Raw genomic sequence first — 27,632 nt, 5'->3', positions numbered from 1 at the left:
AATTTAAATATGAATCGAAATTATATGGGAAACTATAAACTTTAAGCTGAAAATATGTATTTCTATCATTTAGTAGAAAGAGAAATTAACAACAAATGACAACTGAGATTAATTATTTTTGATATGCAAATATTATTATCAGCTGGATATCTATAAATATCTGAGCGAAAAAAATAGTGATTCAATATTTATATGTTAAATAATCATATCTTAGAAAATCAAGCGTAATCTGATCAGTCACACTTTGCGGCTAAGTGTTTCTATAGTCCCAATTATTACGCCTACTGTTAACTACTTTTGACGCCTCTCGCTCGCTTCAATCTAAATTCATAGAATCAATTGTATTGCCTCATTAAGTTTCACTTTCATTAACAAGATTCAATGGGGTCATTTAACTAACTGATGGGTGTTACGTATTAGCTACTTATTATACAGATTTGCACTCATATACAATATAAATAGGTAAATGACAAATACTTTTCTAGATTCGCTTGGCTCTTGTTTATTTAGACACACCCATAAGTGCTTTAGTACGCGTATTAATTAAATGCAATCTGATTTATGGAAGATAAATAGATATTAATAGAGCTGTAAGAGTTAATTATGGGGCTTTAAATTATATTTGATTTTATTTATTAAAAGCAATTCAAATACATAAATTCTATTTCAGAGAAATTACTTTAAATTTATCGAATTTTTTGTTTTTATTTGACATTTTATACACAACAATTTTTAAAACATTATCCAAGATAGATTGAATTAAAATAATATTGAACATATATTAAAATTAGCAAGATTTCTTAGTTTTAAAATGAAATAATATAAAATACATACATTAAACATATTGAAATTGATTGTAGGATTTAAGATAATAAATATTCACACAATTCACATGCAATGTTCACAATTTTCCACACAAATAATTTAGTTGGTTTTACTTAGTTTGGTTTCTTTTTCTGGTTTTTGTTTTTCTTTTTGCAACGTTAAAAAGCGATTTTTATACAATTGTTTTATCTTGTTGATGTTCTCAGTTGATCTCACAGCCTTATTTTATATAATTTTAGATAATTATTACAAGTATTTTTTTCTTTTTTTTAATACGCCTTTAACTTGTCTTTTCCATTGCATTCCTAATAATTGTTATTGTATTGAAGGTATGTTACACTGATTCCCTTTTTATTTTGGTTTTCTTAGAAAACTTTAGAAAATTATCCGAAGCAACAATAGACACAAATCCCTTTCCATGCCAGATGAAAATTGGTCATCTGGTTTATGGAAATCCTTGCCACATTTGGTCCATTGTTGAGTGATTTGTTTGTGCAATAATCATAATGATAATGACGACGATGGTGGGCATGAAACCAATGCTAGCTGATGATTACATGGCCATTGGCATTGCTGCTGGGACAACCGATTTCATTGTTATTGCTGCTAAAACAAATCTCCTCACTGCCATCGGAATCAGTGCAGCACAGTAATGGCTACGCGTCCCCTTCACCGTCCACAATATCCCCATCTGTGTCGGCATTTGTGGCAATTCTGTGAAAGAGAAATAGAACAAAAAAATAGACAATAAGTTCCATGAATATTTTACGGAATGCGTGTGTGTGTGCGTGTGTCTGTGTTGCTGTCGTGTGTGTATGTGTTTGTGTGAGTTAATGTAAGTTTTAACTGTGAACTGCAAAGTATGCTACAAATATAGAGAGCTCATTGTCTGTTGCATTCTCTAATTAGGAAAAATAGAAGATAAAAACTTGGTCAAATTTCATACCAAACTCAAACATTAGGCTAAACACTCAATATTTTTCCTAAAAATAGGCTAAATAAACGAAAACTCGTATAATACTAGTAGATTCGACAGAAATACGAAAATGTTTTATAACAAAATGTATGTCAACTAATTCGAGGAGACCCTCAGCAGGATCTTATCATTTAAATATGTAATATATTGCCAAATTTTCAACAATTTTATTCACTTTCTTTTCAAAATAACACACAATTCTCATGATTCTCTGAACACCTTCAGATACTTTAAACAATTAAAAGCAATAACAAATTATTATTTTTTATTTACTTCTTTGTAATCTAAATGGGTTTGTGTTTCTTTCGGTCCAATTATTAAACAATGGCTAACTAATTATTAAACAAAATACTTAACATAAAATACATATATATACATATACTTTGATTTCAGATTTTATTTGCTTTTTACCTATCCTACTTCCTACTTTTCTCAATATGTCTGTTTGTCTTATTTTTTGAATTAGTTAAAGTGTTAGCTTAAACTTTAATCTTTAATTAGAGACAAATTGAAAAAAACCACAAACAAATTTAAAAAAACTAATAAACAATCAATCACAACCAACGATAAAAATGTAAATATATTTTATTATTAATTACATTGACTAAGGAAATTTATTTCTTTTAATTTGTTTATACTTAAAAACTACAAACTAAAATCGACACACAAAAACAGTATAAAAACTGTGCACAATAAGCATCAACAATAATAAATAAAGTTTCGAAAAAAAAAGTTAAGAAACAAAAACTTATTTAGGCAAAAAATACTTAAGAATTAGAATTAAATTCATTACATAAATTACAAAAGTTTTTGCATACAACTCAATATGGTATATATAGATACATCTATTGATTCGGTTGAGTATTGTGTCTAGAATTAATTGAGATTCCATTATCATTAAGGGTCAGCTCGCTGGATGTCCATCGAAAAGGCAGGCATAGATTATTTGGTTGATTGGCAGTTAGGAGCATAGACACAGTCGATTTGTTAGGCAGGCAAAGAGAAAATAAAACAAAATAGTTGGCAGCACGAGAAAAAAAAATCAGTCAAAATGGATTTTGTTTAGCCTTTAGTTAAGTTGCATTAAAACTTTGCATATTGTGAGCAATTCTATTTTTTGTTTTCAATTTATTAATATTTTTTGTATATACAAATAGAATTTGTACCATTGCCAAAAAATCCATTTCCAAATATATAAACAATACACAATTCACATCAATAATTTGGTGTAGTGCGGCGTGATAGAATTTTGTGCGAATTTTCAGAATTTTGTTGGTTTTTTTGTACATTTTTTTCACAGTTTTTTCACCATTTTCAATTATAAAAAAATTTCAATAAATTCCAATAGATTGATAGAATCAATAGTAGTGATAGTTGTTGTGGTTGTTGTTGTTGTTGTGGCAGACATGAAGTATAAGAGTTATAGTGTACAATGTTGTATAAGAGAGTGTAACACATACACACGCACACACATACACGTACAGATACACAGATAGTAGAATTGTTGGCGATCACATATAATGAAAGAAAATTTTATAATTACATACACATTTATATATTAGCAACAACAATTTTAGTTATTATTTTGTCACATTTAGTAGGAGCCAAGCCATTATGATAACCATTATGTTTTTGATAGTAAACACACCAAAACCAAGTAAAACTAATTTAATAATAACTTAAAACTAACAACATTCAATAGTTGATTTATTTAAAGTAGCTAAATTAGTTGTAGTTTATGTTCGTTTAAGCTTTTTAACGAATTAGTAAGTCAAAAGCATATTTTGGTTCTATACATGTTTAGATTTTATAGCTTATAGAAACTGCTTACTTAGGTCTAAATTGATCCCTTTCTTGTAATCTGTCTATGTGGCCCATAATAGAAACACTTGTATGACTGTTAATCATATAATTAAAAACTTTATTTATCATACCTTAATTAAGCCATGGCTTAAGAAATAAAACACTGCAACAAATGTATTGATAAACAATTCAATGAGTATTATATGTATTATATGAACACACTGCTGTGAACCCACACACTCTGAAGACTTACCAAAAATTGTCTTTATAAATCTCTTAAGCCCTATTTAACTATATTTATACATTTATATTGATAAATTTTTTTTTTTTTGGTGCGTGATTTGTATTGTTAGTATCACAATTAGTTATGCTATATATCAGTTTGATCATTTACTTTTGTGTCACTTTTTCCGATACCGTATCGAGACCTTTGTTAATTGTGTTAGTGTTAGTAGAGGAATCGCCTACAACTAGGGTAACATCACTGTGAAATAATTCGAGAAGGCAATAATTGTTTGGTTTTGAGTATTAGTTTTTTGTTTGTGGGAGTTAGAAGACGACATTGAAGTAACCACATGAAGTAGGAAGATCACAATAGATTAGTAAAAGGAAAAATAGTAGACAGAATAGTAGTAGTAGTAGTAGAGAGAGACGGGAAGAGAGCATCTAAAAGGTGTTGTGCGTTAGAAATAAACTAGGACAACAGCGAATAGTAGATTTATATATAGATAGACCGAATAGACAAGGCTAAAAAGTTTAGATCAGAGGTGAGTAGTTTGAGTGTTGTTGATGTTGTTGTTGTTGTTGTTTTTGTAGTTCTGATGTCAAGTGTAAATGAGTGGAGACGATTCTGGAACATCGACATACCTGGCATAAGTTGAATTGGCATTCTTTATCGAAAAACTATTTTGGCTTGGTAACACAAACCGTTGGACCCACTGAAAAAAACGAAACAGAAAGAAAAAAACCAATAGTTAAATGAAGAGTTTTTTTTTTATTTTTTACTAGACTTGATTCTATTAAGTATTTACTAAGCTTTTGTGGCAGTCACGTAAAAAGATAAAGCGAACCCGTTTACCCTTAGTGATAGAAATTTTCAACAATTTTTCAATGTGATTTGTGATTATTAAAGTCTTGATAAGAAACGGTTACTTAAAAAAAAAGAAAAGTTCCCTTTGAAAAAGTAAAATACAATTAAGATTCAATAATTTATGATCACAGAAATATCAATCACAATATCTAATGGAATTCGTCACGCTACTCTGATAATTTGTCATTTAAGCCATCATGACATTAGATTTGAATGCAACTCTTTACTAATTTACTTTAAGTATCACTTAACTTTAAAATTTAATATTTATGGGACTCACCCGACTGTTCATTAGTCTCTGATTACCCATGCAGGCAGCCATATGTATCACAAGATATATATTAAACAATATGTATAAAATGGCAAATATACCTAAAAAAAATTTTAAAAAACAAATTTATTAATTAGCGGCTACCTCTTAGCAAATATTACGTGCAACTCACAGACTAAAGCCAATAGGCCTCCTTCAATTTGCATAGCCTCCACTTGGTTAACCACAAAATACAAATTAACGCCAATTACCACAATAGTTAGGCATATGGAAACGATTTTGTTGCCCCTGGAAAAGGAAAATAGTTTATTGTAATTATTCAAGTTCAAGCTTCTTCACTACTCTATGGCATTCTACTCACAGTCCATTGACAAATTCACCCATTATGGCCGCACACGAAGTGAACGCAATGGTGGGTATGGCAGCAAATGGTAATTGCAGAGACATGACCGCATTTAGTATATCGTTCATGTTGGTTAAATCTTCCATTTTACTAAACATGGCCAAACAAAAGGTTGGTATAATGGCAATAAGACGTGTGACCAGCACACGACACCAGCGGGGCCATTGCAAATTGAGGAAACCCTCCATTGAGAATTGACCAGCATAGGTGCCAGTCATTGTTGAACTCTGACCAGCAGCCAAAATGCCCACACCCCAAATGTACATGGCTGCTGCACCAAAGGTGCAACCCAAAAAGAGACCGCCCTTGTATAGATCTGCATCGATAATGGCTGTATTATTGCCAAATGAGGCTACGGCGTCATCGTACATGGATTTGTTTTGGCAAACCTCCAGCTAAAATCGACAAACAAATGCAAATGCGTCAGTGAAATTCTCTTTCAATACTTTGATAATACTATACTTACCACATCTGCATTTGTTTTGCCATACATGCCATGAGCAAAAACACCCACAACAAAGAGATTGATAATAAACGACACAAACAAAGCCACCGATGCCTCAATGAAGAAATAGAAATTAGCCTCGCTCACTTTTTTTGGCTGGCGACGATCAACATCGCGAGACTAAAATCAAACAGTACAAAGTTAAATACAATTATTACTTCGAAATTCATTTGAGTTTGTCCTACCTTAACCAGTGCCGAGTGTAAATACAAATTATGTGGCATAATGACAGCACCAACAACGCCCACAGCTTGTAAAAGTACATCGGAATTGCAATCCGAGCACCAAGGAATAAACATGCCTTCAATTACCTCAACTTGATTAGGGGCCGAGACAATGTACTGGAAAGATAAATAAATCAAAAGAATTGTTTATTTTGTCTGTTCTCGAAATATATTGCTTATATGCGGTTTATTTATTATTATTTGTGGGACAAAAAAAAGTTTCCCAAAAAGTGTTAATATTTTTATTGTATCAGTCTGAAAGTCATCAACAAATACACAAAATAGTCTAGAGACATAAACAATGAAAGATTCCAAGAAGTCCCCTAAATTGTAATTAATAATCTTCTTTACTTTCTAAACAAAACCCCAGCAGATAAATTATAAGAAAAAAAGTACAATTTCGACTTTAAATATCTTTTTTTCCCCTTAATGATTGCAAAAATACTCTTTCTTTACACTTCTTCTTAGCGTACTTAAAAAATTGGATGACATTTTTAATGTCTTTCTTGTATGACAAATCTGGACTAATTTCTGTCACCCTTATAATATTAATATGATATTGCAGTATATTTCATTTCCGCACTGACATCATGTGCTTAAGCTGATGATATGCTCTCTACTAATAATGTGCAAACACATGTACACATACATTTGCAGCTTATCTAATCAAACTGAAGACTCAGAGGAATCTTTTGGACTCTGTTGTTGCTCTGTCCGCAAAAAAACAAAAAGAAAATAATAAAGTATTATCAGCAAACACAGATTTAATGCAGTTGCAACTTAATAGGGGATTGTTGCTGACTGAAACTTAGTAAAAATAATGAAAATGAATTGCAAAGATATGGCGTTTGGGAAAGTACTTCCCTGTTCCAGTCACAGACATACACACACAAATGACAATTTACGACAAAAACGAAATAGAATTACCAAACAGCGTGCTCAAAAAATATAATATGGTTTTTATTGCCTCCCACTTTTGTTTTGCTTTGCTTTTTTTCAATTGTTTTGCAATTGTTTTCGGAGCAAACGGGGGGGTTTTTTTTTTGTGCTTACCTCATAGCCAAATGATATAGCCATAACAGTGATCAGAAATCCAAATAGAAACTCCAACTTTCGCAAGCCATATTTATCCAGAAATAGGAACGTAAATGTATCCACAATGGTGATTAAGACGCCACCCCACAGAGGAACACTGTGTTGTCAAGCAAATTAATATAAATTCATAAGAATTGAAATTAATTGAGACTTACACTTTATTGGATAACAAATAGATGGCTATGGCGGTGCCAATGACTTCCTGCATATCAGAACCAATGATGGCTATTTCAATCATAATCCAAAGTATCCAGCGTGGTAATCGTTTATATTGACGATAACACATCTCGGCCAAATGCAAGCCGGTAACGACGCCCAGTCTGTATGTAGTTGAAGGTTACATTAGATATAATGACAGATCGATTGTCTGATATAGAGAGTGTGCTCACCTTGCAGCCAAGCGTTGCATTAGTAGACCCAAGATTGTGGCCCATAGCAAGACCCATAAGATTTTATATTTAGCTGCTGCACCAGATTGTAAATCTGACTCAACATTGCCGGGATCTAGATATGCAATGGACATGAGAAAACCGGGTCCACTGAAGGCCCAAAGTTTGCGAAAACTGAAACCGATCTGCAAACCCAATGAGACGATGAGAAAATTAAAGAATTCTTTGATTTATTTATCAATTCTTACATTTGAGCGTTCATCGTCGGGTATAAGGACCTTCTCATCACTGAAATAGGCCTGTTTGGCGGCAGGTTTAAGATATGTTGTTTCATTTAAATTATTTTGAAGCACTTGATTGCCTCCTCTTGAACTGCTAGGACCATTTCCGTTTGATCCTGATGGCTGCTCTCGGTTGTTGGTATCACCACCAGCACCCGGGTCGATTGTTCTGTGATACGCCTCGTTCGATGACATCCTATAGGATGAAGAGATGAAAGATACAATTTATTAAAAGTCAATGGCAGAAAACCCGTCACTGCTGCACTGTCCGGCACTTTACACTACACAAATTGATGAATTAACATTCATCAAACAGCGAAAAAAAAAATTGCTCTTAATTTATTTATACTACACTCTATATATGTATATATTATAATATTTCTTTTTTGCTGATTGTTCTCCCAGTTGTCAGACCAGACCATATATATTGTATAATTCACACATAATTCGCATACAATTTGAATTGATTTGATTGAGCTTTGTTTTTGCTTTTCTCTTCTTTTTTTTTTTTTATTGTGCAATCTAGATTCTCCTACTCTTCAATTAGCATTAACTGAATTATATATTTGTTATTTACGATATTTAGTTTGCCAGCTGAACCATAGTAATAATTACAAAATTAAATTTTGAAGCCAAAACAAACGCATATTAAATTAAATTAGATTGAGCAAGAAGTTTTTTTTCAAGTGATAAGAATTGTTTTTATAACATCATAAATTGCTAAAAAAAAAATTTCAACAGATTTGATGTGGGGCGTGTTTGTTTTGGAAGCGATAAAGATTTTCCATTGTCGAAATTTATTAAATTGTATATCAAATTTCGTTTAAGTACAGGTGTTGTCATTAAAAGCAATTTAACATAAAAATACTTTTCGTATTTAAATGTTTGCAATTTGCATTAATAACTCAAGGGTTGCAATAAAGAAACAGAAAACAACAAATAAGTAAGTCAATAACCTGCAAAAGATGTTTATCCACACATTTGTCGATTTGGTTAGGTATTCGTTTCGTTTTATTTGTTTTGTTTTTATTTTTTTGCTGATTTTGTTATATCATTTTGGCGTGTAATAAGCCATTTAACACAATAAAAATCTGTATAATATATTGTGATGAGAGACCCAGAGGCAGATCGTGTATGAAGAAATACCATCCATCCAAGTGGTTTACCTTGGCTGGCCTGGCCTGGCCTCTGATCATTCCACATCACTTCATCAATGCGATGAGTGCAGCCAACAGACCAAAATGTTTGCATAGGCAACAAGTCAGATCACATTGAAGCCTTTTATAGGAACACGATAACAACTAGACGACTAGTGTTTGTTTTTTTTTTTTTTGTATATTTTGTTTAAGGTAATTGTATCAGAATACCAAAAAAACATAGCTGCAGGTGGAAATTGTTATTTACGCAGTTGTGGACTTATCCACTGCCACTTCTAACTGTATATCTATTCTATATACCGTTGCCATATGTCTATATGTTTATACATATTTATTGTTATTAGGTGAGCACTTTTGAACATTTTTTTACTCATTTATATATACATCAATATTTTCTTTGTCTGCATGAACTGCGCCAAAATTATATATATTTTTTTTTTGAAAATACGCAAATCCTGCTTTGTCATCAAGAAATGACAAACAAAATGAAACAATTTAATTGATTAAATTGAAAAAAATAAAAAGCACTTGTTGTCATAAAAAACTATTAAATTAATTGAATCTTCCACGGTCTTGAAAATCTTCAATTAATTTGTTCAAATTGATAAAGGGAAAAATAAGAGATTTAGCAGACAGTTACATGTTACATTCTTTTTTTTAAGTCATACATATGTTTAGTTTGATAAACCGGGAATATGATCCAGTATTTATGGCTTGTAAGCCATTTCGTGTTATTCTTACGAAAAACTAATTTGGCACTAACGACGTGCTAAGTGCGCTTCATAACACAAGATAATTATACGCTACGTAATATAGTCTGAGAATTTAAACTTTTTGCTTTGTTGTCATGCTTGACTAATTGTAATTTCCAAACGAATTGTTATTAAACTTTGTTTTTCTTTTTTTTTGGAAGTTGTATTCGTTTTGCTTATCAGTCCAACTAAAAATTCATTTAGTGCTAGAGGGCTTGGCTCCCCCACACTTTTTCCCCGCCCAAGCAACCGGTGTCCATGAGAGAAAGAGGTTGATGCCGAGAGAGGGAGAGGGAGCGGAAGCAATTAAGGTTAAGCTTGAATCCAGAACAACAATAGGGGACAAAAATCTATATTTTCATTTATTAATAGTGCCAAAACCTACTTGGAGGTTGTTGTTGCTGATGACGTTTAAATTAAAGATGATTTGTTGTTGTATTTATTGATATATCACACATATAAACACACACACGCACGCACTCGCACTTTCTGCACTATATTTTCATTTTTCTAGACATTGACACGTGTTTCTCGCTTCGTTTTGTTCCCAAGAATTTCGCAACGCGGAAGAAGTTTTCCGGAATTATGAGAATTTTTCCAAATTGTAAATAATTACTACGGAAAAACTTTTTTTCTTGTCTTTCAGTTGGTATTTTTATATGCTTCGTTTTCTTTCTTTCCCAGCTGTTTGGTATTTATTGTATATTTTCCTCTATTTTTGGTATTTTTTGGTTTTTTTCGTTATCGGAATGACGCGCCACGTCTACGCTCACTAACAAATTTTGAATGAGTGAGCCAGTGTTATTGTAGGCGCTTTTTATTGGACTTATAAAACCTGCATATGTATTTCTCTAAAGCGTTGATAAGAGAGAAAAAGAGACAAAATTTTACAGAGCGCGAGCGAGAGACTGAGAGAAGCTGATTGATGGGGGATTTTCTGATAAATTTGCACAGATTGTAAATTTTCAGTAAGACTAGAACTGTTCCCAAATCCGAGAGAGAGAGAGAGAGAGAGAGAGTTGCAGACTGGTTCTATTATCAGTCAGCTAGTTGTAACGACTTTTGATAGACAATGGAAATTAAACATGTCCATAGCGTTGCCCACAAAACGCACGCACCGCTTATCTTAATGCCAAAATAATGGAAATGGCCTAGGTAGGTAGGTAGGTAATCGGCACACAATAAAACTCTCGATTCCGACAGTGACAGTTCTTCAATGTCGATCGGAGGCAGTGATAAAAACTAAAATGCTAACATTTCAGATTTTATCAATTCAACGTGCAGCATATAGTAACGATTTTTTTTTATCAATTCTTTTCTCTTTGTTTCAATCCAAACAAGAAATTATTTCTTTCATTTACATATGTATGTATGTATGTATGTATACATATGAATCATGCCCTTTACAACTAATTGATGTTGGTTATTCACCCGCATATTTAAGATTGTTTTATATTTCATACTCTTGACACAATGTCGCAAGGAAAATATTTAGATAAACAAAAAACTTCCTAGTTGTTGATGTCATTTAATTACAATTTGATAAGACTTGTGATGAAAAACCCCATAGATAATTATGTAATCGCTTAAAAAAGGGTACAAAATAATTTCAAAACAATTCTGAATAACCGAAATGATTAAACAAAAAGAAAATAAACTAATTACAATAACTATATTTTAGAAATATGGTCAGATATAAATTTACAATTTTATAATATTCTTCAATAATCCAATAATGCGAATAAAATGCTCTTACATTTCTTTAGAAAAAATTGATTAATATTTCTTGATAAGAATAAGATATCTACTTAAAAGTTATTGATAATTTTAATATTAAGAACAGTTTTTTATTACATACTTATTATTTAAATTAAATCAATAGGTTAAATAAAACACGTTTGAAAATGTGGCCCCAAATAGCCGTTACAAATTGGGGACTAGTTTTTGTTTGAGACACAATAAACAAATTTTTACAAAATATCAGAAAATTTACATACTACTGTGTTAAAAAAAAAAAATTTTAAGTGACGTGGTTCGTAAATCAATTGCAAACTGAGACTAGTTCTTGATCTGGTTCCATTTCATGTGTAACTGTATAACTGATGTGAAAGCGCGTATTTCGAAAAGTTATATCACTCTAACGGAGGTGCCGAAAATTGCCAAATTTAGCAAAAATATGCTGTCTATTGTTTTCAAATTTTCTATAAACATAAAAACTGTAAAAATTCTTTAGAGAGACCTTACGTATATGAGCCCGTTGCAGTTTTTTCTGCCGTACAACGTCGGATGTATGCAAAAAGTGGAATGTGGAATGCCAATGAAAGCGAAATGAAACCATAGGAAATCAATTTATCACAACACCTTGAGTAGCGCACAGAAATAGCACGTTTTGTCTACATCTAACTCTTTATTTGAATTTGAAAATGATGAACAAAGGCAAATGGTAGAAATTCTACATAATACTCTTTGCATTTATTAAATCAACATCGAAATCCAAATCAATGTCAATGCCAGACATTTGGAAAATGACATAATGTGCCGTAGTAGAACAATAAAGCTAAAACTAAAATTGAAATGCAAACGCAAAAAAATTGCACATTACGTGAAACGTTTCAATTATTAAATCCAAAATTCAAACAAATCAAAATCCACAAAAACAAGAAATATTTTCGGAAAATAGTGTCTTGCAAAATTTAGATTGTGATTATCAAAATGCAAACGATTTTCGAGAAGATTCAATCGAGGCCGAATAATTTCCTGATTGCAATGACAATTAATTTGTTTATGCTAGAGAAATCGATTCTGCCAGGTGAATGTGTTCATGGTTACAGGTGAGATGTGAGAAAAATCTATCCATTACAACAAATTGCATCAGCATTAAAATTGAAAGATATAAAAAATAACCCTTTAAAAAATATATATTTACAATTAATATAGAAATAATACCGAAAGCGCTGAGCTGGTTTCGCATTACGAGTCGAGTTTATCTTTACCGGATATATTGCCGATTCCTTCCAAAACTTACGACAAGAATCGGGCACCCAAACTATTGGGTCAGCCCACAGTGGTCTATTTCCATGTTACGGTTCTATCATTGGATTCCATTAACGAGGAATCGATGGTATTAATACAAGATATGTATAATTGTTCTATATATACAGTTCTTTTTCGTCCCGATTAGACCTATGTAACGGACATATTTCTAGCACAAAGCTGGCGTGATCCTCGTCTGCGCTTGCCCGAGAATATGAGCGAACAGTATCGCATTCTGGATGTGGACTGGCTACACAGCATTTGGCGGCCCGATTGCTTCTTTAAGAATGCCAAAAAGGTGACCTTCCATGAGATGAGTATACCGAATCATTATCTCTGGCTTTATCACGATAAGACACTCCTATATATGTCCAAACTAACGCTGGTATTATCCTGTGCCATGAAATTCGAGTCTTATCCGCACGACACTCAAATTTGCTCCATGATGATCGAAAGTCGTAAGTAGAGAAAAATTCAAAATGCCAATTACAAATTAAAATAACCAATCAATTTGGAATGTATTGTAAGAGTTTTGCAATTTTATCACTTTTATAGTATCGCATACAGTTGAGGATTTAGTATTTATTTGGAATATGACAGATCCGTTGGTGGTCAATGCAGAAATCGAATTACCACAATTAGATATATCGAATAATTATACAACTGATTGCACCATAGAATACTCAACGGGTTAGTTAATTAAATGAATCTGTTGAATCTGTTTCTGCCATTTAATAGTTTTTTAATTCGTTTTCTAGGTAACTTTACCTGTTTAGCAATTGTCTTCAATTTACGCCGCCGATTGGGTTATCATCTATTCCATACATACATTCCATCCGCCTTGATTGTGGTCATGTCCTGGATATCGTTTTGGATTAAGCCAGAGGCTATACCCGCTCGTGTGACATTGGGTGTAACGTCGCTGTTGACACTGGCCACTCAGAATACACAATCCCAGCAATCGCTGCCACCTGTTTCGTATGTCAAGGCCATAGATATCTGGATGTCGACATGCTCGTTATTTGTGTTTCTATCACTCATGGAATTCGCGGTAGTTAACAATTATATGGGACCAGTGGCCACCAAAGCCATGAAGGGTTATTCCGATGAGAATATCGCAGATATGGATGATTTAAAGGTAAGTTTGACTTTTTGATTGATGACAGTTGGATTTAGTTATAAATTATGAACATAATATATATGTAATAAAGCATCATCGAGAGTCAATCATAGAGCCACAATATGATACTTTCTGCCATGGACATGCCACTGCAATTTATATAGACAAATTTTCGCGCTTCTTTTTCCCATTCTCCTTCTTCATACTCAACATTGTCTATTGGACAACATTCCTATGATAAATCGACAGCAAAACGGGAAATTGATATACCAGAGTAAATATATACTAATATGTTTCAATATAATAATGAAATACAAAGCGCATTTGTTTAAAAATGTATATTACGAGTTTTTAAGCCACAAAAATAATACGTATTATTTATATATAATAATAATAATAATATATAATTATCAAAAAGTTGTATAAATAATGAAAGTAAAGGCATTGTATGTAATACAAAAGAAACCAAGTACGGAAGAAATTAAGAAATGCATTTTGATTGCGCAACAAAAGGTGGAATTATCTTTGGTATTTTTACTATATATTCGTATATAACATACATACATATATAATAGGGAATGCAACCGTTATGTAAACGTTATTAAAATAGCATATATTTACCAGCGGAATTTCAATTTGAACCGATTGTTTGTTATATATTTGCTGAAGTTGTTTGATATCGATACTAACAAATATATTTTGATATTATTTTAGACGATACAGATTACGGTTGCATTACCTAGTATACACATTAATGTACATACATGCTTATATACTCCTACACATATTGTAGGTAGTTATGTAATATATAAAAAGTTGTGTATAAAAAAAAAAAAAGAGTCACTGCCCGCCATCAGCCCATCAGCATCATCAGCTTCATTATCAACATCACATGATATTAGTTTCATTATATAATATATATATATATACGCACGATTCTGTTATCGATTTGTTTTCGTTTTGTTTTTCTTCTTTTTTACTAAATTTTGTAGCATATTTTGTTTTTTTTTTTTTTGCGATAATTGTTACTAGCATATATGTATGTATATGAACAACTTTTCATACTAAATCAACTAAGGAATTACACACTTATATAGTAATAAATAATACACAGATCCAGGTAAATAGAAGGGTAGGAAGGAAAGTAAATACTCACACATATTAAAATAGAATAGGGAAGAAAACGAATAAGTTAATGGATTTTTCTACTAGAAAATAACAAAATCAAGAAATTAGGAGGCCAAGTTCGAGTCGAGGAAGAGTTTTTTTTTCTGTGGTCCAATAAACTATAACAATAGATGACGGTTAAAGGGATGAGAGACGGACCGAGTGAGAAGTCCATTCGATTACTGCAAGCAAGCCTGTAGCTTTTCAATCCATTCTTGGGCGAAAATTGCATTGACCGCATAGAAATTGTACGTGCGTTTCGAAGTCTTTAACTGCAGGAAGAGTAGAAAGAGGTACAAATTAGAGAGGATTTTCGAATAACTCAAATGAATTCTAAGGTAACAATGTACTTACATCAAAGAAACCTTTTTCATCGACTCGCTTTGTGCCAATTTGTGCGGGCTGAGCGGCTGTAACTGACTGGACCTCAGCTAGTTCTGTATTAAGAAGAAGTTTATTGGGGTTGAGTAATTCTAAATACAACTTGGTCTCTTACCAATAATTCCCTTGGGTTGGGTGTCCTCGGATGTGTCATAGTAGCGTAATTGATGCTTTATCGAGTCCAGGACAAACCAACGCTGTTTCCAGCCCTTGAGCAGGGCTCCACGTTTATACAAATGTCTACATGAAATGAAAGCACAATTTAGTTTTTCTTTAAATCGATTAACTAGCGAATCAAACTTACCCCTCATGCGTGCGATTCTCGGCCACATTGCTGCTAAATTGATTATAGAAATGGTGGCTTGATGTTCGTGCTGCACTTGTTGCCGCACTAGAGGCAATGCTAGCCGTATCACCACCCTGCGACATATTCACATTTGGCGGCCCGCCCACTGATCCATCAATGGCCTTATATTTCGTGCAATTCTTCATAGATAGCTCTGTGCACTTCTCATGATACGAATTGCCACAGTCCATGCAGCGATATCCCACGGGGCCCCAAAGCAATTTGGTACAATGATTGCAATTGGTTGGTGTCGTATATGGATGCTTTTCGAAACGATGCGGATGAAAGAATTTGTCCTGGTAGCCAGCCAGGCGTCCCTTCATAATGATTTCCAGAGTTGAGCGTTTGTGCGTCTGCTGTATCAGCATGCTATTAAGTGATGTTTTACGTGACAAAGATGACATGGATGAGTCGGGATTGAGAGGGACTTCCAATTGATTCCACACTTGCTGCCATTTCTGGGAAAGATGGCCACGTTCCGTTTCCGCTTGCTTAACCTCACTCAGCAGGCAGACATAGGCATTGGGATTACATTTCTCAATGTTGTCATAGCCAGCAGTTATCATCATACGTTTTCCCTTCATTTCGGACAAATCGATTTCGTCATCCACATTGGTGACTTCCAGATCATATGGCGGTCCCTGGGCAAGCTCCTCGTTGGTATAGTAGCTCCACAGGTCCAAAGCAGCCAGACTATGTTGAGGACGCAGCACTTGCACATGTGAATCCTGTTCCGATGAGTAGAGGAAATTGTAGAAAATGGCCGTTTTGCTGTGCTGCCTCTCGATATAATCGAAAATGGAGTGCCCTATACGATTCAGAGGCGTGGGATTACGCGGACTTCGCATATCCAATGGATAGATGTTACACTCATCATCCGAACCAGCTCCACCGGCGCCGCCACCGCCTCCGCTACCACCACCAAACATTTGCTTCGTACTCAGTGAACCACGCTTATCCTCCATGGCCGATATCCCTGAGTCCGAACGTTCCAATTCGCAGTCAAAAAGAAAAGTTCGAAAACGACACGACACCACATGATAGGCCAGGAAACGCAAATAAAAGTCATTGAACTCAAAGGCCATGGGAAATTGCCGCTGCAGTTGATGTACTACATCCAAAAATTGCAAAAAGGTCGGAGCAAAGGCTATATTTGTGCTGGCATGCGATGGCTTTAGATTGCTTCGATGGGCAAAACGGTGGCCAAAAGCCAGCCATTCTTTCTCCACCAGCACACGAAAGCCATCCAAACGTCGATAATATGGATCCAAGCAAAGTTGAGCTATAGCCGACAATTGAGCCGTAACATCAGAGCCATCCTCAAGCGAAAGCATAACGCTACTTTCCTGCAAATCTATCAGATCCACAACAGCGCCGGCCAATTGCAACAACGAGGAGATTTGTTGCAACCAATCGGATTGTTCGACCATTTTGGCAAAACTCTGACCATCTGCATCATTGGCAATGTGCGAGGGCATGCAGGCGCGAATAAGTTTCTTGAAAGCCGATCGGGACTGTCTAATATCCGGATAGTCCACGGGTATAAAATCAGCACAGAAATCGCCATTTAAATTCGACTTGGCTTGAGATTTCTCACCTGCAAAACAAGAACAAATTAATTGCAAACAATATCGAAATCTTCCATTATCAATAGCTTACCCAAAGCATAGAGTCGCATTTTGCGAAAACCAAGTGGAGCAGCTGAGGTGCCCTTCATGGTGCTGCTTTTGCCTTCATGTTTGCGCGTTACTTCAGGTGTCATCGGTTGCTGTGCATGATGATGATGATGGTGAGCATGATGATCCTCACCATGGCCCAACAATGAGCTCATCGACAAATTCAATCCACTATACTGATTCAAAGCCATCTTTGGCATGGTATTAATCAGGGCCATGAAATATTTGTCCTGCTCATGGTAATGGCTGACATCGTGTGGATGATGAAGATGATGATGATGATGATGGGTCATGGTGTTGGCACCAGTGGTATTCTTCAGCATGCCAATCACACTCTTGCTATTTGGTTGGGCACCACGAATAAGCAACGCTCCGTTTTGATGACGCCAAGTGGGCAATGGAATCCGCTGGCCCTTAAAGTAGCGACCCAAATGTGTCATGGTCGCATCACTGCATTGCACTGGAGCCACAATGATAGCCGGATAAGATCGGCAGAGGGCATAATTAGCATTGGCATTGCTTATCCGAAAGCCGCGCTGCGATTCGGCATCAAATCCAAGACGCTTCCAATCCTGGACATAGCTACGTTCGCGCATACGTTCGATATCCTTAGAGCTCAGCAGGCGAGGCAGAGTCTCATTTTGGGTCTCAAACTCATCGGCATCCTCTAGCTCATCGTCCAGGGAGTGAGTCTCCAGGGCATCAGCACTGCCCATATCGTAATCGGCAACCAATTTCCGTTTGGTAGTCTGCTTTTGTTTGAAGCCCGCACGTTTGGCTGTACGCAGCAAAGTCTTCTTCGCAAAGCCCTTTAGTGTGGAGTACTTCTCTTTCGTTTTTAACGGGGCCACGCCCTGTAGCATTGTGCCATATGACTGGAAGGCAAAGTATTCAAATTCATCGAATGGATGACGCGCTTTGCCCAATGTCTTGCGAAACGATTCAATCTGTTCGGGTGTGACCTCCGTATCAAAGGCCAGCTTCAGTAATTGAAAGCTACTTGAACGCAATTGGAGACCCTCGGGCAGCGTTTGATCCAAATGGGCCAAATAAAGCACCGAAATCTTCTTTTCTTTTAGCAACGAGGCTATCGGAAACGCCCGGACAATGGTCTGTTCGCAAAAGAGCGGATCACACGGTGAACCCTTGAAAACTATGCGATAGTTGGTCAAGAAGAGAGCTCCCTCGGCTGGTATTAGGCACTGGGTATCATCCTCACGGCCATCGGCCATAAGGAAGCATCGCAAATGTTCTGTGACCAATTCTTCGCCTGGCAACAGGCAAGGCGTTTGAATCTTTGGCTTCTGGACATGCGGATGACGTTTGGCCTCCAGATAGACGGGTTCCAATGATTCAATATGCATATGCACCACACCAGGAACCATATCATGCAAATTGCGAATGTGCTCAGACGTAACACCGCCCTCAGTGCAAACGCAGTCAATAAAACGAGATATCGTCTTGCCCACTGTTACACCAATCTCTAGGGCATCGTTCTCCTCGAATCCCTCGTCGGAATGTTCGCTTAAGCTATGGGAACCCATAATGCTATTGGACACACTCTGATTCTCTTCGAGCCGAAAAGCTGGCTTTGGCTTACTACTTGCATCAACATTAACGTCCAGTGGGATTAGCAGTGATACCATGCGATTGGCGAAATGTATGGCCTGACTATACAAGGTGGACTCTTCAGATTTGGACAGCTCGTTTTTCTTATCCTCCTCAATGGTGGGTGATTTGCGCAGTTGCTCGGCAGTAATTTCTAGGGCCGTTGGCTCCTCCAATGGGACTTCATCCAATATGCAATTGGCCTCTTTTTTGCTCTCTGTTTGACGACGACGTTGTTGCTGTTGCAGCAAATACAATGCCTTAATCTGAGCCTGCACATCCTGGTAGAATGTAGACTCCCAGAATTGTAGATTTTTCCATATCGCATGATCCTGTATTTCTGTATACGCAAATTGCACCACTCCCGTGGATAGTTTTCGACAGAAAATCGTTGACATGGGCAAAAGAGCGGCAGCCACTGTATACTCATCGATGCCGGAGGAATTCTGCAAAGCCTTGTTCATGAAACGTATGACCAACTCGAATTGTTGATGATCCAGCACTGCCTTATTGCCATATACATAACCAAAGAGTTCGCGACAGAGAATTAAACGGGCATCCCGATGCTTTAGGGTACGCATTACGGCTGGCAGCAATTTGCGGGCATCTGCAATGCGATTCTCGAAAATATAAGCAACACAGGTGCGCAGCACCTCCAATCGACGAACCGAATTGTGCACGGCATTTGGTCGCACATCCAAAGCCTCAGGTAAACGAGGACCCATGGGAATAATTCTATGCTGATTACGTGTCACATGGAAACGTTGAGCAGACAGACCATTTTTACGTATGCCATCTTGAATAATCAGCTCAACTTTTTCACTATTGATGCGCGGAAATGCAGGCTGATGAATGCGCTGAAAGGATCCCTCCGGTGGCCGTAAGACTTTCTGAGCATAACCGCTATGACCTGTACCTTCATTTTCGAACAGAGTACGGCCCAGCTCTTGAATGTGAGTAAGGATCTGTTGGGATAAAAATGTGTGGTTATTGCATGACTAGTTAGAAAGATATTTGCCTTTTAACTTACGAGATTCTTGTTTTGTGCCTCCGATTTGAGCAACTCATTCATGGAACTGTATAGCTCATCCCAGGCATCAGCGGCACGCCATGGTGGACCTCTTTCGTTCACAAATGTTGTGAAGAACATGCTGTCCAGAACGCGGTAAAGAAATTCGCTCTCAATGAGATCACGTGCACCCAGAAAACCAGCCTTATGAAATGTTATCACTGTTTTGGGATGAATCCTAATGATAGTGAGGCATGAGCGATAACCCTGAAGGAGTTGGGCAAACAGACGCATAAATATGGCACGCAGCTCCTTGTCTATGTGAGCCTCCGTCTGGGTCTTGCTAACTGGCGGATGCTGGCTGGGAAATGCCAAATCCGCTTGAGCTAAATTCGGAAAGAGTATCATCGCTAGTAATTCTTGCGTTTGCTCCCACAATGGTGATGGAAACATGGGAACTGGCGGTGTCAATGATTCTGGTATGGTCACTAATCCACCATCTAAATCCACAACAATGACATCTAACAAATCTGTTATCTCCGACTGCAATGAGCTATGGATTCCCATGATAAATGGTGTTGGTGTCGATAGCACTTCGGTCAAGGGGGCAGGCAATATGGGTATGTAGACATGGGTATAACGAAACGGATACATTAGGGCCACCAATGCCTTGCAACTGTCCGTCAAATGCCAATAGCATTTGGAATGAAATAGTATCTTATTCTCGGTCATCACAGCGCAGAGCAGGATTAGGACATTTTTAATGCCCAGTTGCTTGAAGAGGAAGTGAACACCACTACCAGTTGTGGGTAGCGAAGAGCTTTGAGGCGGCTGCAGCGATTGCTTATCACCAGCCCCTATGGAGAAGCGCACCTGTGGTCCACCGGCAGGTGGCACTTGAATGCATCCCAAAATATTTCCGACCAGATTTTCCAGAGCATATGGCAAATTCTCAATATACACTGTGTAAATGGTACCCAGGCAGTTCTGCAAAATAAAAATCAATGATGATTCAAATCCGCATATTTTCAAGATGTTAATTTTTTATTTACCTTAAATGTATCGGCGCAATCCAAGCGTGATATAAGTACCAAACACTTGGGAGCATACATCACACTGTGATGCGTAATTGGAGCGCCACCTACCGCCACTGTTGATACTGATGCCGCCGCCTCCACGGAACTGGCATTAACTGCCCCACCCAAGAGCCTATTACTGCCACCAATTGTTGTCTCATCTTCGTCATCCACACTGCTTCTGGTTTGTGTAATAGCCAGAGTCTCGTGAAAGCTCAGGCAGGCACAGTAATGCTTATTCGCATCGATATCGGTCAGAACTGAGATGAAGAATTTCGGTTCTTGTTTCTCATAAGATAGATTCCATCCCAAGGGTTGACAAAACTAATTAAGAACAATAAAATCGTAAATGTATTATACGTATTATATATATATAGATTTAGTGATTAATATTTACCCATTCAATGCCCTCAATAAAGGGTGTGTCCGGCCAATCTTTCTCGGGAAAACGTTGCACAATTTTCCCACATATGGCCTGGCCACATACATTTCCAGCAGTCTCTGCAAATGCAAACGAATTCTTCAGTTTTATCGACCTCACCAGCACCCCTACTTGCCATCGTCACTCACTCTCTTTATCATTATCATAGCCAACAATTACAAAGTAATCGGCTAGCCGGGACATCTTTTATACACCCACAATAACAAGAACACCTACTACTGCTGCTTCTTCCTCTTCTGCTCGTCGTGGAATTCCTTCTCCTCCTCTGCACATCGCCGGCCAATGAGGAACCTGGCTTATTATTCACTTCACACACTGCAACGTTGGCAATTTGTAGGCCGTGTCCGAAAACCAAATGTGTGTATGTGTTTCTCTTTTTTTCTTATCTAATTTGCATAAAAATTCCAGCTTTCAATTTCAATTAATTGAGGCTCGCCTCTAGTGTTGCCAGAAAGGAAATCAGAAATCATAATTTTTGCAGATCTGGCAGCACTGTTAATACCAGTGTGGCCGAATACGTGTAAATTTAACAGTCAATGTTAAGTTAAACAACATCGATAAGTTCTGTTAGTTTTAATATATGTAAAACGTATTTTCAAAAGACTAGAACTAATTTTAAGGCTCATCATTCAAACATGACTTAATTATGAATATAAAAATGAACACCAACAATCCTATAATCAACCATTAAAAACCAAAAACATCCAAAAACAATTAGAGCTATTTTGTTAGTTTATTGAAAACGCATTTTATTTTCTTTTAGTTCTCTAATCTACCGCCATCTGTCGGTAGAGAAAAAAGCGCAATACCAAAGATTTTGTTTGCTCTGTTCTTAGGCGGTGGTAGCGGGAGCAGCAGCACTGGTGGTGGCAGCGGCCTCTTCCTTGAGGCGATCCTTCTTGAGGGGACCCATGAATGCCAGCTTGTCGGCAGGAGTCTGGAAACGACCATGACCCATCTTGGATGAGGTGTCGATGAACTTGAGCTTAATTTGCTCGAGGGCCGAACGCTTGGTGTGCTTCAATAGAGATTTGCGCAGGGTAATGATGCGCTTCTTGGAGCCAATGCAGCAACCCTTGATCATGACGAAGTCATTGTTGACCTCACCATAGTGGGGGAAGCCACCCATGGGGGTGATGCTCTTATCAGTCAGATCGTACTCGGTGGAGGCGTTGTTCTTGATAACCTAAAAAAAAAAAACCAGACAATAGATTAGTATCCCGATGAGTATAAAGAGGCTCGTCAATTCCAATATTTTTTTTGTGGTTTGGGATTTATCAGTCCTATCATTATAAATATCATGGTATATCAAAGGTTTTTGTTTTCGATGTCGTTATATTTAGGTTTGATCATCATTAAAAACCCCAAAATACTAAATCAAATTGTTGCTGCCGTCAGAAATGATTTGCTGCTTACCTTGCCATCCTTGGTGTGAATGCCGGCACCAATGCGGTAGATCTTCTTGTTGATTTCGGTACGGTGGTGGTAACCCTTCTGACCAGCACGTGCAACCGTGGTGGACACACGAGATGGATGCCAAGCACCGATACAAGCGACCTTGCGCAGACCCTTGTGGGTCTTGCGGGGCAGCTTCTTGGTGTGCCAACGCGAGGTGACACCCTTGAAACCCTTACCCTTGGTCACACCGACACAATCGACCATCTCATCCTGGCCAAAGACATTGCTGACCTGGATTGGCTTCTCGAGATGCTCACGCACCCACTTGACCTTATCTTCAATGGAGCCACCGTTCAGCTGGATCTCCATGATGTGGGCCTTCTTTTGGCGCTGCTTAATCAAGCGGATCTGGAATAAGGGAAAATCAATAAGGAGATTATGAGATTAATCAATTTCAAATGAAAAATTGGCAGAATCAAATATGGGGGGAATGTACGTGATATGGTTTAACCGAGCGATAATCGCCTAAGCGGCTACGCACCGTTAGTGGAATATATCAAGTTATGCACATCGGAAAGATGGCAATTTCATCTGCGACGTTGTACCCCTAAACTGTGAATAGAGTGAGCCACAGCACGGATACCTTTTAGACCGAGCGCACCACAAGGGCGCAACAAGGCCAAGGACGTCGCATTTAAGCATGACATGACGATAATGATAGAATATAATCAATTGCTATTTACCTGGGAGTGGGCAATCACACGGATGACCTTGCAGTAACGCAGCATCTTACGGAAATCATTCTCGATGCTCTTCTTGCCCAAATCATCGGTCCACTTCTTGCTGGCCTTGGTGAAGGCCTTCTTCTTGCTCTTGTACCTGGACGATTAAAGCATTTTTCGTCTGCGATTAGAGGAAGAAAGAGGGGGGAAAAAAAGGGAAGGGCACCTCATTGCGTCGACAGTAGCGAGCGCAAGCGGAGATTAACCATCTTCCAGGCCATGCTCACTGATTCCAGATTCTTTACCCAAAAATTAGGTCTAGGTTGGAATAGCTCACACAACTAGCAGAGATTTGAAAAGCTCTCTCAGTGATTTTTCACTGATCCAAGAACTTTATTTATGATTTGCATAATTTAGTATGATGGATTTTCTAGTTGTAGTCAGAGTAATGTTCAACAGTCAATTCTTTTTCTCTCTCTCTTTTTGATCAGAAGGAAGGCAGCAGATGGTACAAGGCTTCTCAACAGTAATTTAGCTCATTCAGATACCATCTTATCATCATCCAAAGAAAGAGAGAGGCAAAGAAGTCGGAGCTGGAGAACACGTGTTGAGAGCAAACAAAATGGCCGCATTGGTACATACCAGTTCTTGTAGAAGCGACGACGGCACTCTTCGGACAAATGCTGAGCCCAGACATTGACCAAAGCACGGAGACCGAATGGAGTCTCAATGTAACCAACGGCACCAACAACAATCATGGGTGGGGTTTCCAGTACAGTTACTGCCTCTACAACCTCCTTCTTGTTGATTTCTGCAAAATGAAAAGTCAAAGTGAGGTTAAACACGTGCTCACGTGGAGTAAAACGAAAAATAGGTTCTCGTTCTCAGTTTGATTTTGCTTAGTCAGTTCGCCCTAGTTATAATTGATAATCACGGAAATCATGTTTGTTCTAACCATAATTGATAACTAAATTCATCACGATAGCAAAAACAACTAAATACATTGGAAGATTGAGAAAAATGTTTCGAAAGAAACTTACTTGAACCAGGACGGTCTGCCTCACGAACAATGTGGGTCATACCGGCTTTGTAGCCCACAAAGCAAGTCAAATGAACTGGCTTGCTGGCATCATCCTTAGGGAAAGCCTTAACCTTGCCACGATGACGACATGAGCGCTTCTTGGGGTAGAAGGCCATGGAGCCATGACGAGGCGCAGAGAATTTACGATGAGACTGCAGAGATTAAATAAACATATCATATTGCTGCATTAGTATACATATACACTGCACTTTTTCACACTTGAGTTTAAAAGAACAAATTTTAAGATTGCACAATAAAAACTACTAAGTCTTACCATGGCGTCTGTTCACTTCAGACGTTGAAAAGCAAAAGAAAGGAAGTAGATGGCCGAAAACCGAAGTTGGCTGCGCTTGGATAAATTAGTGCTGCCAGATTCGAAAAAACTAGTGTTGCCAGATCAATAAAGATTAATGTTACCAGATACTTAATAAATAATAGGGGGCGAATGCAAATTTATTTGGATTTGGTTAAAAATTACTCGATTTTCGAGCCATTGCTCTTTTTCTGCTTTTATTTTTGCATTATTTTTTGTTATTTGGAATCTATTCTAAATGGATAATAAGCTAATATTATATAAGGTGTACATAACATGGTGGTGAAATCATCAGTCGAGTGTGTTGCATAGTCCTTAAAATTTTAATTTTCCCACACACTATATTTTTAAAACATGTATAAATGTAACACATTTTTTGAAAATATTGCCTCCTTCAAAAATATAATTAAATTTTCAACACCATTAAAAATTTTACATTTTACGATAAAAATTTGTTCTCTGGGTTAACACTTTTATAAACGAAAATATTTTATTGCAAGCGAGGCAACGGTCACACTGATTAGATTTGGCGCATTCCGCAGTAACAAAAAAAAGAATAAGAGAATATTTTCATACAAATATGTCTACTCTAGAGTTATGCGAAAAGTATTTTGAGACTCGCGATGTGTACAAGTTAATGAACCTGAAGAAAGATGCCAAGGAGAAGGAAATTAAAAAAGCGTACCACAAGCTTTCCCTGTTGGTGCATCCCGATCGAGTCCCCGAAGAACAAAAGGCTGAATCCACCGAAAAATTCAAAGTTTTGTCCAAGTTGTATCAGGTTCTGACTGATACCCAAAAGCGGGCTCTCTACGATGAGCAGGGCATTATCGATGATGACGACGAGGAGAGCAATATGACTTCCTGGCTGGAGTTGTGGAGCAAAATCTTTAAGCCAATCTCAGAGGAGGAGATTAGCAATTATGAAAAAGAGTATATAGGTTCAGATCTAGAGCGCACAGACGTGAAAAAATCCTATTTGGGAGGCAAGGGATGCATCAACTACATAATGAATCATGTTCCCTTTATGAAAGTCGAGGATGAACCCCGGATTAAGGTGCTTGTGGGTGAGATGATAGATGCTGGCGAAGTGCCGGAATATAAGATATTTACAGAGGAGCCGGCAGCCAAGCGAAACAAACGTCACAAGAAATATGCCCGTGAGTCCAAGGAAGCTAAAGTAATCAAGGAACGCATTGAGCGTCGTAAACAACAGGAAGATGAGGCCGAACTGGAGGCCTCTGATGGCAATCTAGAGCAAATGATTTTGGCTCGCAAAAATAAACGTGAATCTAATTACAATTCTCTTATGGATCGTCTGTTGGAAAAGTATGGAGGCGAGGATGTATCCGAGACAGTGGACTTCGGCTCCTTGGACAAAAAGAAGAAAAAGAAGGTCAAGGCTGCAACCAAACAGCAGACTTTGAATGGCGTCAAACGAGGACGTGTTGAAAAAACAAAAGTTTAAATTTATGCCACGCGGTAGAAGTTAAATTAAGAATTAATATTTATGTTTAATAGTTTTATACCGTCTTTAATATATATGTATTTATGTATCATTAAAATATCCATAATCCATATCAAATCCTTAGTACACCTTTATATCCTTTGAGACAAGCTCATTGTCGTAAATCTCTTTGGCATAGCACAGATTGGGATAGTCAAAGGCAGCGCCATAACGATTTTTGCATCCAGAGGTGGCTTTCTCTCCAGGTGTGTACACAGGGCGCCCGATTATGTTGGTGGTGGCGAAATTGCAGGTCAGCACAAAGTGATGATAAAAGTCCTTGGAGAAGCGTACAGCCGCACAGCCCACATGAGTGTTCTTCTCAGCCACTGCAATGGTGAACTTGGCCACGTTCTTGTTGGGCAACTCTTCAGGGAAACCGGCCATTATTTCAGGAGTGACATTGGAACGTTCGGCAAACCATTTCTCAATTTGCTCTTTGATGATTTCCGCATCAGTGTACTCCGATTCCGAGCCACTGTAACTAAAGATTGCATTGTTTTGGCCAGCATAGGCGAAGCGTTCGGTGCTGCGACATTTATCTGGCAGAGATTGACAAGTCTTTACATTAAAGAGGGCTAGATGAGCGAGTTCCTCGCACCAGGACATTTTTGCCATGCGAACAGCCTTTGGTAGTTTCTCAACAGATCCGCTGGCCACATTATTACGCAAATCATTGAAGAGTGTAAGGATCAGCTTATGATGGGCATTCATCTTGATTTCACGCACGTCTTTGGGGCAATCTGCACTGAAATTCTAAAGCGATTTGTTTAGTTAAAGGATACAATTAATAAATGTACGTACTCCATTGTTATTGCAGGCAATGTGCTTGTCCAAACATGTGGGCAGGGCACAGTAGTCCACAGCCAAGGTGAGTCCCATCAAAGCAGCCAAGACTATAAACAACTTCATCTTGCTGGTGCTTCTCTAGTTGTTGAATGTCTAACTGACTGTCACTATTTATAATAAAAATCCAAGTCAT

At 37.3% G+C, this 27,632-nt stretch overlaps 6 protein-coding genes and 2 non-coding genes across 12 annotated transcripts; 2 read left to right on the top strand and 6 right to left on the bottom strand.

The window, feature by feature from the left end:
- Positions 1–844: 844 nt before the first annotated feature.
- On the bottom strand, positions 845–13,634 carry LOC6650319 (protein Malvolio). Of its 4 annotated transcripts, none has more exons than XM_047011904.1 (12): positions 13,573–13,634; positions 7,830–8,058; positions 7,582–7,766; positions 7,348–7,512; positions 7,151–7,289; positions 6,059–6,214; positions 5,835–5,993; positions 5,327–5,763; positions 5,138–5,253; positions 4,975–5,066; positions 4,472–4,542; positions 2,397–2,713 (listed from the first exon to the last, which is right to left on the bottom strand). In XM_047011904.1, exons 2-12 carry the CDS (start codon positions 8,055–8,057, stop codon positions 2,647–2,649), a joined length of 1,815 nt encoding a protein of 604 aa, XP_046867860.1. In that variant the 5' UTR covers position 8,058; positions 13,573–13,634; the 3' UTR covers positions 2,397–2,646. The 4 variants fall into 4 exon arrangements, with proteins under 4 accessions (XP_002073816.3, XP_046867860.1, XP_023035788.1 ...); XM_023180020.2 differs by lacking the exon at positions 13,573–13,634 and adding an exon at positions 10,157–10,180; XM_002073780.4 differs by lacking the exons at positions 2,397–2,713; positions 13,573–13,634 and adding an exon at positions 845–1,539.
- Positions 11,892–14,263, top strand: LOC6650530 (glycine receptor subunit alpha-4). The gene is made up of 6 exons (XM_002073779.4): positions 11,892–12,602; positions 12,709–12,892; positions 12,953–13,262; positions 13,360–13,494; positions 13,563–13,942; positions 14,016–14,263. Exons 1-6 carry the CDS (start codon positions 12,484–12,486, stop codon positions 14,160–14,162), a joined length of 1,275 nt encoding a protein of 424 aa, XP_002073815.1. The 5' UTR covers positions 11,892–12,483; the 3' UTR covers positions 14,163–14,263.
- Positions 14,264–15,169: 906 nt separating this feature from the next.
- Positions 15,170–22,032, bottom strand: LOC6650529 (myotubularin-related protein 13). Its single transcript, XM_002073778.4, has 9 exons — positions 21,758–22,032; positions 21,585–21,688; positions 21,164–21,511; positions 20,133–21,098; positions 17,478–20,067; positions 15,777–17,415; positions 15,588–15,712; positions 15,446–15,528; positions 15,170–15,363 (listed from the first exon to the last, which is right to left on the bottom strand). The coding sequence occupies exons 1-9, from the start codon at positions 21,810–21,812 to the stop codon at positions 15,271–15,273; spliced, it is 6,003 nt and encodes a 2,000-aa protein (XP_002073814.1). The 5' UTR covers positions 21,813–22,032; the 3' UTR covers positions 15,170–15,270.
- Positions 22,033–22,343: 311 nt separating this feature from the next.
- LOC6650524 (60S ribosomal protein L3) lies at positions 22,344–25,181 on the bottom strand. Of its 2 annotated transcripts, XM_002073777.4 has the most exons (6): positions 25,105–25,180; positions 24,790–24,982; positions 24,392–24,560; positions 23,771–23,906; positions 23,046–23,435; positions 22,344–22,815 (listed from the first exon to the last, which is right to left on the bottom strand). In XM_002073777.4, exons 1-6 carry the CDS (start codon positions 25,105–25,107, stop codon positions 22,462–22,464), a joined length of 1,245 nt encoding a protein of 414 aa, XP_002073813.1. In that variant the 5' UTR covers positions 25,108–25,180; the 3' UTR covers positions 22,344–22,461. The 2 variants fall into 2 exon arrangements, with proteins under 2 accessions (XP_002073813.1, XP_046867854.1); XM_047011898.1 differs by lacking the exons at positions 22,344–22,815; positions 23,046–23,435; positions 23,771–23,906 and adding an exon at positions 24,068–24,140 and having other exon boundaries at positions 25,105–25,181.
- LOC6650526 lies at positions 24,233–24,314 on the bottom strand. Its single transcript, XR_049952.2, has one exon. It is a non-coding gene; the product is annotated as a small nucleolar RNA U83 (small nucleolar RNA).
- LOC6650525 lies at positions 24,649–24,729 on the bottom strand. The gene has a single exon (XR_049951.2). It is a non-coding gene; the product is annotated as a small nucleolar RNA U43 (small nucleolar RNA).
- Positions 25,182–25,634: 453 nt separating the features above from the next.
- Positions 25,635–26,728, top strand: LOC6650523 (J domain-containing protein CG6693). Its single transcript, XM_002073776.4, has one exon. The coding sequence runs from the start codon at positions 25,724–25,726 to the stop codon at positions 26,609–26,611; it is 888 nt and encodes a 295-aa protein (XP_002073812.1). The 5' UTR covers positions 25,635–25,723; the 3' UTR covers positions 26,612–26,728.
- LOC6650522 (antigen 5 like allergen Cul n 1) lies at positions 26,657–27,592 on the bottom strand. Its single transcript, XM_002073775.4, has 2 exons — positions 27,455–27,592; positions 26,657–27,406 (listed from the first exon to the last, which is right to left on the bottom strand). Exons 1-2 carry the CDS (start codon positions 27,560–27,562, stop codon positions 26,732–26,734), a joined length of 783 nt encoding a protein of 260 aa, XP_002073811.1. The 5' UTR covers positions 27,563–27,592; the 3' UTR covers positions 26,657–26,731.
- Positions 27,593–27,632: the final 40 nt, after the last annotated feature.

This window comes from Drosophila willistoni, chromosome 3R (genome assembly GCF_018902025.1).
Source record: "Drosophila willistoni isolate 14030-0811.24 chromosome 3R, UCI_dwil_1.1, whole genome shotgun sequence".
Lineage (NCBI taxonomy): Eukaryota > Metazoa > Arthropoda > Insecta > Diptera > Drosophilidae > Drosophila > Drosophila willistoni.
Note: the sequence above shows the minus strand (reverse complement) of the source record. Positions and strands in the feature narration are given on the sequence as shown.